The 12,752-nt window shown below is 41.6% G+C and overlaps 2 protein-coding genes across 2 annotated transcripts in view; one reads left to right on the forward strand and one right to left on the reverse strand.

The window, feature by feature from the left end:
• The window catches only part of LOC146577578 (protein TANC1-like), a 176,031-nt gene that overhangs the window by 15,933 nt on the left and 147,346 nt on the right, over positions 1-12,752 (reverse strand). The gene's annotated exons all lie outside the window — the stretch shown is intronic.
• On the forward strand, positions 7,807-11,276 carry LOC146577580 (uncharacterized). Its single transcript, XM_085268376.1, has 9 exons — positions 7,807-7,978; positions 8,075-8,168; positions 8,509-8,815; positions 9,554-9,600; positions 9,696-9,813; positions 9,888-9,979; positions 10,081-10,174; positions 10,536-11,001; positions 11,127-11,276. Exons 1-8 carry the CDS (start codon positions 7,875-7,877, stop codon positions 10,667-10,669), a joined length of 990 nt encoding a protein of 329 aa, XP_085124502.1. The 5' UTR covers positions 7,807-7,874; the 3' UTR covers positions 10,670-11,001; positions 11,127-11,276.

The raw sequence follows: 12,752 nt of genomic DNA on the forward strand, positions 1-12,752 counted from the left end.
GGGAGAACGCGACACAGAACTGAGGGAGACGCAGACATAAATACACAGAGGGTTAACGAGGGAAGTGGGAGCACACGGGGAACACAGGTGACACTGATAATCATAACAAGACACGGCAGGAGTCAACGCAACACTGACGGGAGACTGTCAAAGTAAAACAGGAAGTACACGGAGGTTCAGAGAGGAGGAGAGACAGCACGGGGAGAGCACGGACATAACGGGCTGGGAAAACATGGAATAAAACTCAAGGAGGGGAAACGAGGGCTCACAGATAAACAGAGGGGCACACAGGAGGTAATCAAATAAGGAACATCTTAACAGAAACCATGGCATAAATAAAGAACAACACACAAAACATACGAAAACTAAGAATGCTGGGCCAACATGGCCCAGGATCATGACAGACAGCAAAAGACACTGAGCAGCATATCAGTCAGCATGGGAAAAATGCCATAGATTTAAGGAACCAGGCTAAAATAATTGGTTTCTAGTGGGTTCTATTGTAAGTGCTCTATATTTCAGCATGACATACTGTATGCATCCTACACTGAGAACCCTTGAAGCTGATCATCAGGGTATGCTGTGTACTTCTTACACAGAAGATAAAATAACATGCAAAGATTTTAGATGGTTGTGGTTGGTCCTTACACACAGATGTAAGGTCAAAAAAAAAAAAATCACCCACAGTGGATCGTTCACAGACGCTGGTCCAGTGGAACCCACTTCCACAAAGGCTGCACCTGCTCTGGCAGAACAGGAAGCATCAACTACAGAGTAGCTATTTTCATAATTAAGACATCAACTATAGGTGTTCCCAAAATGTGCCATGTTGTCTGCACACCTGACAGCTCAATAAGTCCTGTGTTGATTACAGATGGTGGTTGTTTCCAGAAACAGCACTTGCATAAAATAAGTACAGAGCACTTTATGAGCCAACCTGCTTCTTTAATGAGCATTTAGGTTGTTTGTATTCAGTGTTCACAGATAATATGCTCATTAAAAGGGGGGATCCACTACGTCCTTCTTCACAATCCTGTCTGCCAACTTTAAGAAGAAATCACGCAGAAGCTTTAAAACAGTGTTCAGAATAATCAGTGATGCTTTTATCTGAACTGATGACAGATAAAGATGAACGTGAGTGTGGCAGAAGAGTCAGTTCTCCCTCTTTCTTGGAAGTATACAAAAGTCTGTTGTTTCTAAAAAGTTCATAAACAAACAACAAGTTCTTACAGAATGAGACGTGAAGCCTGGAGACGAGCAGTTCAGACACGCTGTTATTAAATTCTACCTGAGCAGGTTATAGTTCACCTCAGTTACGGAAGAACAAATAACACTTGGCTCTGGGAGCTTCAGTTTTTATACACCGTCGTAGCACCACCCTAAGCCATCATTTGCATCAACACCTACATCACTAGCCCAGCAGTTCTAAGAAACTTCTCTGTTTGTGGTTCAGAACCTAATGTGACACCAATGAGCACAACAGCATGCAGCTGCAGGTTGTTGTTCATACCTGGCTTTACAATAAAGAGCCATGTTTGCAGGCAGCTGTTTGAAGTTTTGTGTAAAATATCATTTTTATAGAAATAAACCAAATGTGTCTAAATATATTAAGTAAACAATCAGAATAAGAACATTTTGAAATAAAATCCAAAAACTGCATCTGGCTTAGTTTTTGTTGAATAAATAATGACTCTGTGTAATATGTCATGTGTTGTATATGTAAGTTGTATTTGTACAATGAAGCCAGGCTTTCTTTGTGTTAGCTGCCTGACAGAACCTAAAACTCTAGTCAGAGATTGCAGGTGTCACAACAGACATGATCAGCTTTCTCTGTCGATCCTATCTTTCTGTTTCACACTCTGTGCACTCATAGAAAAAATCTTTAAAAAAACAATCACATGACTCTTCTTCCACACAACATGATCCCTGAGTGCCGCCTGCTCCAACCAGACATGTTCTCACAGCGACGATGGTGATAATTAAAATCTACAAAGAACGTGATGAACATTATTAAAATGCAGCACTGTTAAAGCAACGTGATTAATGCTGCATTAAAATGAGCCTTTAGCACATAGAGATGATTCAACAGTTTCATTTGACTTCATTGTTTCTAAGGCAGATGCTACACCAGTGAAGGTGCACTTAGTTTTCACACACTGCTTCTGCATTGTGTCTTAGTTTTAGTGGATTAAATAATGACACAGTGTTTGTTTGTTTTTCTTTAGTAACAAATGACCTCAGACCAGCTTATAATATTTTATAAACAAATAAGCATAAATGCATAAACTCAGCCTGGAATCACATGGGATAAACATGGGATGTGCATTTTTTTATTTGTTTTGTGTTACTGAGTCTTGCAAGAATGCCAACCTTACCAGCAGCAGCTTGGTTTTTTTGTTTGTTGTTTTTTTAATTGAATGAGTGCTGAAAGTTGAGCAACAGCTGTGACAACGAGAGAAGATGGAGCCAATCAGAAACAACTGTGAAAATGTACAATATGCAAGCTAAGAAAGCAAAGTGTAGCAATGTTGCCATCGTTTTTGTTATTGTGGGATTTTTTTCAACATTCACTGAAAATCACTTCTCTCATATTTCCTCTTTATTATTTTCATCACTGTTTAAGAAACGTAACAAAGTCTTATAAAGCATCTAAACCAGCATCATGAAGTGATGTTTAAAGATGGCAGCAAGCTCACAGCATCTCTCAACTCAAGAGCAACATTCAAAGTGCACAGGCTGAAGGAAAGTATTGATTTTATCACATGCAATTACAATACGCCTTTTCATCTGTATCTGGATGTACAATGGGTATCGTTGTTTGTCCCAGCAGTTTACAATACAGAATGTGCACGTCTGTGGGGCTTTTATAAAGATTTCTATTTGCATTGATACAATTGCTTGGATCACAAATTGTTCTAACTTGATTAAAGTCACCAATGATAAAGGTATTCTTGCGCTTACAGTTACCATTATCATCTCTGTTTGCTATCAGATCATCACATCCCCCTTGTGGGATCATGTTGATGATCTGCTGGTTTTCTGAACACGTCCGTTAGTCATGCAGAGCACAGTGCCAGAGAGCGCCACCAGCAGGAACATGGAAGTCTTCATTGTATTTCTATATCGAAAAAGTAAACAGAGTGAATATATAAATCAGTATTATTTCATTTCATTTATTAACTTGTTTATTTTTGTTTCCTAAATGTTAATCGTGCTTAACTATTAAAGTAAAAATACAGATAGATAGGAAACTCTCTGAAAAGTCAAACTGTTTTCAGTGAGTTTATATATTTGCCAGAGGAAAGGTCAGGATCTGCATATCTGACCACTTTGAATCAATTTATATCTAAACAGAAATCAGTAAAAGTTCAAATCACTTTTATCAATATCCTCACTTATGAGGATATTGATATCCGTATAACTGGAGTTATTATAGATTTTCATACATGACATTTGTGAAAAAGGCGAGGGTGTCAGGGTCCCTGTGTCTACCCGGTCGCCTCAGTGTGGCTACATGTGTTTTTTTGTTTTGATTTTGTCCCCGCTCTCTCCCTCCCTCCTTCTCTCACTGCCTGGGCGGAGCTCATCTGTGGGCTCCTGCCCTTGGCCCACGCACCTGGTGACACCTGTGGCTCATCACCCAACAGTGTTCCAGTCCCCTTATAAGATGGCAGCCCTGTATTTCTCGTCGCTGGACCGTTGCCGACTCTCGTCAGTGTTAACCCCAGCTCAGTTCGTTCTCGTGTTTCCCTAGCGATCTTCTTACAGTAACCTTTTGCATCTCTGTGAATAGATTTCCCTGGACCTGCCCCTGTGTTACCTGAGCGATCAAGTGTGTGAGGATTGGAGCGAGCTTTTGTGTTTCTTGTGGAGTGTGAAGAGGAGCGTGGAGCGTGGATGGAGTGAGGACTTTGGAGCGTGTGTGGACTGCAAGTGTCTTTCCCCCCTCCTGTTCGTGTGTGGATTCCCGGAACCCGTCTTTTCCCCACTGTGTAAATAGATCACCTGGTGCTCCTGTAAATAAAAAACCTTTATTGTTCCCTACTCAGAGCCTACGCGTGAGTCCGTTCAGTCCCGTTGTGACAGAGGGTAAGGACGTAAATCGACTGGTAAAGAGGGACTGGTGAAGAGTCTGCAGCCGCAGCACCGATCCATCTGTCCATCTCCTGTTCCCTTCTCTGATCACTCGTGAACAGGACTGCGAGTTTTGTAACTTAATAAAAGCAGTAATTTGTTTGCCAGAGGGCCCCTTCCACGTCACACCCTGTTCTTTCCTTCTTGTCTTATATGAAAATTCACTTTGTGGAGCTTTTTGGGAAATTGTTAAACTTCAGGAAGATTCTGAACATGCCCCATCGTTTAGCCAGCTCTTTGGAGCTGAGCAGGTTCAGGCCTGTTGTTGTAAGTTTTATAAAACGATCTCATTTAAACGAATAATCCAGCTGAAGCTTCAGACAGCCGTCAGACAGTGAAACACTGCCATCTGCTGGACGCGAATAACAAAGGCGCTGCTTTGACGGGTGAGGGAGTTTCAACAAGTCTGCAACGACTCAAGCATCAAACTACAGAACTATTCTAGCGGACATGGTGCTCTAATGACTGCTTCATTAACGCAGGTCAGAAAGGATCAAACATATCAATAAATCATAAAACACAAAACGTCTCTTATTGCCCAGGGCTCAGGAAGTGAGTGTGTTCCTTATAGCCCAACACGTTCTCACTCCCAACTCGTCAAACGTGTGACGCATGGTCAGGCTCCCTCTGCTTCACTTATGGACCATATGGACCACCAGGTAAGACCATTTAAACGGACAGCATTTATAGAATGACTATTAAAAGTCTGCGAGTGTCAGTAATGTTAATGTGGTTATGTTAGTAATACACCGAGTGCTAATATAACAGCTTTAAGATGCATTTGTAGATGTTATTACGTGTTTTACCGTCTTTATGGTGCTAGCTTAAAGTTACGGTGTAAACGTTAGCTTATATTGGAGGAAAGCTGTTACTGTTTAAACGATGTTAGCACAGAAATATTAGCTTCTGTCATGACTGATGAAGTTACTAGTTAATAAAGTTTCCAGTAAAGTGTTTAATCGCAGCCACAGACTGACAGCAAATATCTCGATTAGCTTCAGTGCATCTGTAATAAATATGTGCAAGTTTCAGTGCTTCGTTTAAACTGTATGATACTTATACTGACCCAGGGTCAGTGTAAAATACAATCCTAGCTGTGTGAACAAAGCCTGGCTGCTTTAATCCTGCATGACAAACCTCAGGATGCAGGTTATTATTACTCTTTCCTGCTGGCACACCTGTCACACCTGAGAGTCAGCTAGAAACTCACAGTGACGTGGACATCATGCAAAGACTGCCAGACTCTGTAATACTGCAAATGATCAGTGACTCAGGTTATCACTAAACTTTAAACGGCACCTCTGTGTCTCTGTGTGCTGAACATCTAGGATTGAGTCAGGCTGCATTGACTGTGGGACTTTAATGTGTTAAAAGCAGGTTGAAGACGGCTCAGAAACATTTGAAGATTAAAATTTAGCATTATGGCTGCTGGTGGTTTGTAAAGCCTCTACTCAGCTGTATTTTTGTTACTAATTTATGTTTGTTGTTGTTTAACACAGATTTCAGAAGAGCAAATATGCTTAATAGTTTAACTAGATTTCATTTGTCAGTGTGGGACTGCTGAGTCACCTGAAGAACTCATTTCATTCATTCTCCACATGATGTTCATTTACAGAAATGTTTCACAGGAACTGATTTCTCCCAAAGGGTGAACTAGTGTGTTTCCATAGATTACCTCTGTATGAATGTACTTCTTAAATGAAGGCAAGTGTTTGTCCTTTTTTGTTCCTCAGGTACAGTACGTGATATCAAGGGCAGGCGGTCATCACTGGGGGTAGACAAGAAGCAGACGTACTTCCAAGAGGGAGCTGCAGTGAGGTCAGAGGTCAGAATCTGAAACAGCTCAGGTTTATATTTTAGAGGTTATAAAAAATCAAAATGTATTATTTAAAGAAACCTTTAAATAATAGTCATAATTATGATTATTATAAGAAATATCAAACATTTAAGTGGATTTTCTGTTACACATATCGTGTTAGCCCTGCAATAAACTGGCAGCCTGTCTTTGTCCTGTATCAGCTGGGATAGGCTTCATCCTCCTGCAACCCTGAATTGGATACATTGTATTCCAATTATGTAATCTGATCATTTACAAACTCAAGGTATCTAATCAAAATGTAAGTGATGCCGCCCTTGACAGACAGGGAGATTTTATTCCTCAAAGACCATCATCCAGTCGAAGTACTAGTTGCCACGTGGTCAGTGTTCTCACAACCATTGATTTTATCTCACAACTTGTTTTCACCAAAGAATTTCAGTAAGTAAATATTCTTCAATCTCTTTTCCCCCCCAGTGTCTGCAGATCAGCATCAGTGTCCACGTGAAGAACCTAGTTATGTTGCCAGTGTCAACCCAACAAAAGGTACTTTACCTTCTTGTATATATTGTGATTCCTTTACTTTTATATTTGTTGTTATAGTTGAGTTAGGCAGGGCTTTTGTGCAGTCCTAAGAAACATACTGCCTAGAGTGTTTTTCACTTTGTGGAAGAGTTTCTTTATTTTTTTTCTGTTAGTGTGTGGAACTGAGGTGCTTCGTCAGGAGCTCCTTCAGTTGTTGGAGGATGGAGAAGAGGACGCAGCCATGACTTGTGAGACGTTGTCTGAGTCAGCTGCTACTCACTGGGCGATCAGAAACATGGTGTCCTTGCTAAAGTGGAAAGAGGCCAGGCCTTGTCTTATAGACAATATGTTAGCTACTCTGGATCCACAGTCACACCGTGTGTGTCAGTGTGGCAAACAAGTAGTTGTGAGGTGTCTGGACTGCCTGCCTCTTCCATTCCTTTGTGCTGACTGTGATATTGCAGTTCACACACGCTTTGTCCTGCACAGCAGAGAGGCAGTAACAGGAGGGTTTTTGCAGCCTTCATCAGAGTTTCACAATCCAATATGTACGGTTTTTAAGTCTTATGCATTTATTGCTATGTACTATGAGTGTGTGCTGTTATTGTATATTTATTGTGTATCATTTAATTTCCAATTCTTTTTATATATATTGTGTGTTTTTAATGTTAGTTCGGCTGTTGCCTGTGCAAAGACCAGACTGTGTGTGACTGCCCAGCAGGTAACGTTGAGGTTTCACCCGGTGCAATTGTGGCTCTTGTAACCATAAATGGTAAGTTGCTCTTTTGTCACACAGTACATACACAATAGATGTGTTTGCAGGTTTTATTGCAAATTGTACATTGCTACATTGTTTTGAATTACCCTCGGCCCGCAGTATATGTGGGCACCTGTCAAAGGTCATTTGGATTTACCAGACCGCTTTGAAAACAACATGGGAAAAAATGAATGTCTTTGTTGAGCCATGACTGGATTTCTCCTTATCCTTCCTAAAGGCCGTTATAACCTTGCACTGCCAGTGGTGAGCTGCACCAGCTGTGGCCTAATGTGGTCCCCCTCAGTTAAGGACTTCCAGGGTGGTGGATATTGGCCTGGCACCTTAAATTTCTGCACCCTGTTTTCAATGGATGTCTTTCAGTCTTTCTATGACATTAAGAAGCTGCAGCAGGGATGTCACTTAAGGCCTTTGTCAAAGTGCTGGATGAACGAACAGCCCATTTTGGAAGGGTGAGTTTCTAAATTTGTCAAGTTTAAGGAAATTGTGCAAATCAATGTTTATGATGACTGTCCGTGAATATTCTGTTGTTTGTCCTCTACTTAAAAGACTGGCCGAATATCAGCTGATGCCTTCAGCAAAAGTTTCTTGGAGTGGAGTGCTGTAAAGTGTGAGGTGGACAGGATGTGCAAGGAGCCATGCTTTAGCTGCCCTGCCTGCACTCCAGACATGCTCGCCGTCTCAGTTGATGGAAACTGCAAGCTTTATCGCTTTCAATCAAATGCAAGGTACGTTATGCATTGTGTACATAAATCAAATATGGATTTGTACAAAAATTGTATTTTGATGTTTCTTTTCAAACAACTGTCACCGTGTTCGTTCAGCACTTCAGAGCAGGGGAACTTTGAAGGTGTCTTCATTGAGAAAGATGAGGAAGTTGCTGAGTTTGTGAAATACATCCAGAGACACACAAATGATGTAAGATACACATATATATCAGTGCTGTCAGCGTTAATCTTGTTAAAATGACGTTAACGCCATAACCATATACTCATACGTGTGTGTGTGTGGATACATATTTGGATGGGTGGATATTTATTTTGTTTTTCTCTTGGTGTTGTCGTAATACTATTTACTTGACTTTATCTTAATGTGTACTTCATTTTGTCACCATGTGTATTTAAAAAAATAAAAACATGGTTTTTATGAGGTGTTGTGTGAACGTGACTTAAGGCTAATTCAGCTAATTCTTTTGCATTTGTGTTAAAAAAGTTTGTCCCTGATAGGGCGTAATCACGTCGTGTCTTTGAGTGTGTAGGTCCCAGGGAAAGGGTTGTGTGGATCTTCATCTTGGACTGCAGCAAAGGAGTCGACCAAAAAGTCCACTGGGAAGTTGGATGAAGAGGGCATGGAAATAGCTGTTTGTTTGCTGTTAGTCCTCCTAGCTGCATTGAACATGTTTCGAGGGGAGATCTTTGCTTACCCCCTTTTTCTCCAGAGGAAGTTGGCAGCTAGCGTCCCAGGACATATTATGTTCCTTTGCTCCGATGTGGCCTGTAAATATTTCCCATATTTAACCAACGTGGCTCAGCAGCGCCCTGAGCTGAGGAACCTCTTGTCAATGCGTCCTTTTGGCTACGTTCACACTGCAGGCGAAAGCGCACCAAATCCGACTTTTTTGACCCTATGCGACCCATATCCGATCATGGTGTGACAGTGTGAACGGCACAAATCCGATATTTTCAAACCCAATTTGGGTCACTTTCGTATGTGGTACTGAATCCGATACATATCCGATGTTTCAGAAAGCGACTGCTGTGTGAACGGTCAAGTCGCATTAAATCCGTCTTTTACGTCACTGACACAAGACAGACACCAATTATCAGCGCCGGAGAAGCGCCCGTTAAGACATCGCAAACGCTTCCTGGCCATCCGGTGAAACTGCTGGGAAGACAGCGTTGGAGAAACGTGAACATTTTATTTGTACTGTATAATCTGCAGATTCTGACAGAAATCTGCAGCTATCCTTTGAAGCACCGCTCCTCTCTAAAACAGCAATGAGGATAATTATTAGGTTATTTACATTATTATGTAAATAACAAAATAACTTAAAGCAAAAATTGGGAAACGTGAAGTCCGAAGTCTTTATATTAAGGGCCATCAGTCAAACAATATTGTTGCTCTGGGTCTAAACAGAGCGCGTTGTGTGTGACATCTTCTTTTGGGCACGCGGGCCGCTTTGAGCGTTCACACTAGAGCGCGTTTGCTGTCGCATTTTATTTGTAGTGTGAACGAGGAGACAAAAAAATCGGATTTGATCAAAAAATCGGAATTGAGCATTAACACCTGCAGTGTGAACGTAGCCTTTCTCTCCGTCATGCATGCAAAAGCTCACACTTGGATGTGCGAGGTATACTGCAGCTTGTAGGCTTGGATACGTTTAAGACATTTTGTTATAAGGTTGAATGAATTCAGCAGTCATGTATTGTGACCTCCTTTCTATAGATCAAATGGGGAGGTGCGTTTCAGGATGGGGCCGGTTCTACAGTTGGAGAAGAGGTGGAGCAAGTAAACAGTTTCCTGTCTAGGGCGACCATCACAACGAAGTACATGTCTAAAGCAGGTGTGTGTCTGTGTGTGAGATTCCACTCAGTCTCCTGCGCATTCATTCTTATTTGTATACTAACTGAAATGCAGGGCGAACAGACATGCTGAGCCTCCTGGCTTTGGGCTGGAACAAAAGGAAAGTGGAACAACTGGGCCGCACTTTGAGCCAGAGATATCTAAAGGTCATTTTTTCAACACCCATTTTAATGTGTGTGGTAATGGGGGGGAAACACCAGTACTCTAAAAATGTCCATATGAATGACATTTATTAATGTATTCTTAGATCATAAGGATCTTTAGAGAACAAGTGGAGAGCCTGAATGCGAGCAGAAATGAGCTGGGTGTGGATGACGACACACTGCAGCAATGGGCTGAAGGTGAGTCTCAATATAATGCACTCGTGTATAACAACAGGACCCACCATGGCCTCATTAAAGAACTTAGAGTTAAGATCTTTCTGACAGTGTCAACAAACAATGAAAAATAAGCTTGTAAAAGCAGAACTGATGGCAGAGTTGTTGCGTTTGATCAAATTGGATTGGACCTGGGTTGAAGTGATGTCGTACTAGTTGGTTTTATAAAGCTGAACACCAACATACTTGTTATCTCATGATAATGCAGCACATGAAGGCTCCAGATGTCTTATAATGAATATCATCAAGTCAGTGATTACAGAGTCCACTGTAGTTTGGTGACTGTTACTCATCCTGTGTTCTGATTAATATTCCTCTCACTTAGAAACGGATCAAACTGATGGCAGCCTTGGAGCGTTGCAGGCACGAGTAGAGCAGCTTGTCGTCATCATCAGAGTGCGAACACAAAGTCTTTACAGACAAAATGGTGTCACAGTTTCTTTGAAACGGACCGTTTGATGCTCAGTTTGTACAGCTTGTACAGCTACTTTGTAAACAGAATAAAATCAGATCCAGGTTTGTTTAAGCTGGATGTGATTTGTTCTAGCAAACGAATTGATGAGTGTAGATTAAAATGTAAATATATGCATTATGTGAAGGTGTTCCTTTTTATGATTATTTACAGATAGCAACAAGAGGCGACACAGAATTCGCAAGGTCATCTTAGATGAGAAGAAACGCTTGGCGGCTGCTGTTGACGACTACAACAAGGAAACAAGCAACAAAGCAAATCGTATCCAGTGATGCCCTCATGCAGAGCGACGTTTGGCCCTGGCAGAGCACAAGTGAACGTAAGCTCTTGATTTCTAAATATCCTTTTTAAACAAACTCCCAGTATCTGAGCAGCAGTTGAATGTTTTGTTCTTGAATCATAATATGCTGCTATGTTTTCCCATCTGATGTTGTTAAACTGCAGCTGCTGCTGACCTCCGGACAAAGAGAAAGGTCTTTGAGAAGGTGATGGCTGTGAGGCGCCTGAGAGAGGAGGAGATGATCCTTTGCAGGGAGATGCAGCATCACTGGACAGTGTTGCAAATGCGATCTGTGGTGTTGGGGACAATCTCCTCAGACTGTAAGCACATCTTTTATTTATTTATACATTTGGTGATGAATTGATTGAAAATAAGAGCAGATGCTAAAGTCTTACTGGATCTTTTACCTATATTTGGGTTGCTAGCTAACACTGCCTTCTCCCTTAAAAAAGTTTAATTACATGATCCTAACTCCTTGTGTTTATGAGGTGAGTTTTTTTGTCTGTTTGTTTGTTTTACTTATATTTAATAGTTTTGTTGTTTTTACAGCCTCCCTTGTTGGCATGTCGGAGGATGCACAGAAAGGACTCCATAGCCTGGTTTAAAAACAAAGTGAACTGAAAGCTGAAACGCTCAAAGTAAAGGACGTGTACAAGAGAATCCTCAGCCACCAACCACTCCTGGAAATGGACTCGGAGGAGGAGGAGGACGTTCCAGACGATGAGAGTGATTTGAGCACTTCTGATGAAGACTGATTGTGTCATCATTGATGTTATGTTTGCTAGAATAAAAAGTTAATCACATCTGTTTAATGTGATTTTTATAATGTCTGTTTCAGAAATTGCTTATCAACAGACATTTTACATGTTGAGAAGAAAAATGTAATTCCCTTGGTGCAGTTGTTTACCCTGAATCATTCTTTCCCATCTAATTTAATGACTCGTGTACATGTTCAGATACAATAACATCATTTAATTCATGGGATGCTTTCTGGGCTGCTCAAATTACCACAAAATGTAAAAGCACCAGGCAGCACACTCACAAGGACATGTTTTGTTCAGTGTTTTGTTGAAGAAATCAACAAGTACAACTGAGATGTTTGCTGTAGTGGTGTGTTTGTTAAGAAGCATGCCAGCACACTGGTGAACTGACAGTCCCAGAATGCACCCGAGCCAGTGACTCGCCCCAGAACAAATGACATTAATTATCTAGAAAGACAACCGTGATCAAAGACTAAGTAAAAGAGTAGGAAACAAAAGATAAGGAAAGGTACTGTGGGGTAGGAAAGAAAGGCCAGAGCTGTGCAAAATGACCTCCAGCAGGCCACAAATATGCACATCTGTTCAAACGGTCAGATACTGACTCCATGAGGGTGGTATGAGGGCTCGACGTCCACAGGTGGGGGTTGTGCTTACAGCCCAACATCGTGCAGGATGTTTGGCATTTGCCAGAGAACACCAAGATTGGCAACTTTGCCACTGGCGCCCTGTGCTCTTCACAGATGAAAGCAAGTTCACACTAAGTACTTGTGACAGAGTCTGGAGACATATTGGAGAACCTTCTGCTGCCTGAAACATCCACCAGCATGATGGTTGGGCAGTGGGTGACTAATGGTGTGGGTGGCATTTCTTTGCTCGGCAGAGGTAGCCTGACTGCCATTAGGTGCTGAAATTAGATCCTCAGACCCCTTGTGAGACTAAATGCTGGTGCGGGTGGCCCCGGGTTCCTCCTAATGCAAGACAGCGCTAGACCTCATGTGGCTGGAGCGTGTCAGCAGTTCCTGCAAGACG

Source organism: Mchenga conophoros, linkage group LG3 (genome assembly GCF_057382185.1).
Source record: "Mchenga conophoros isolate Kocher_MC1m ecotype Shallow Benthic linkage group LG3, M_conophoros_male_GT1.1, whole genome shotgun sequence".
Classification (NCBI taxonomy): domain Eukaryota; kingdom Metazoa; phylum Chordata; class Actinopteri; order Cichliformes; family Cichlidae; genus Mchenga; species Mchenga conophoros.

Coding starts and splice junctions, on each gene's coding strand:
- LOC146577580 (XM_085268376.1), top strand. CDS start 7,875: ATGTGCAAGGAGCCATGCTTTAGCTGCCCTGCCTGCACTCCAGACATG. Junction 7,979..8,074: donor CGCTTTCAATCAAATGCAAG/GTACGTTATGCA, acceptor GTGTTCGTTCAG/CACTTCAGAGCAGGGGAACT. Junction 9,814..9,887: donor GAAGTACATGTCTAAAGCAG/GTGTGTGTCTGT, acceptor ACTGAAATGCAG/GGCGAACAGACATGCTGAGC.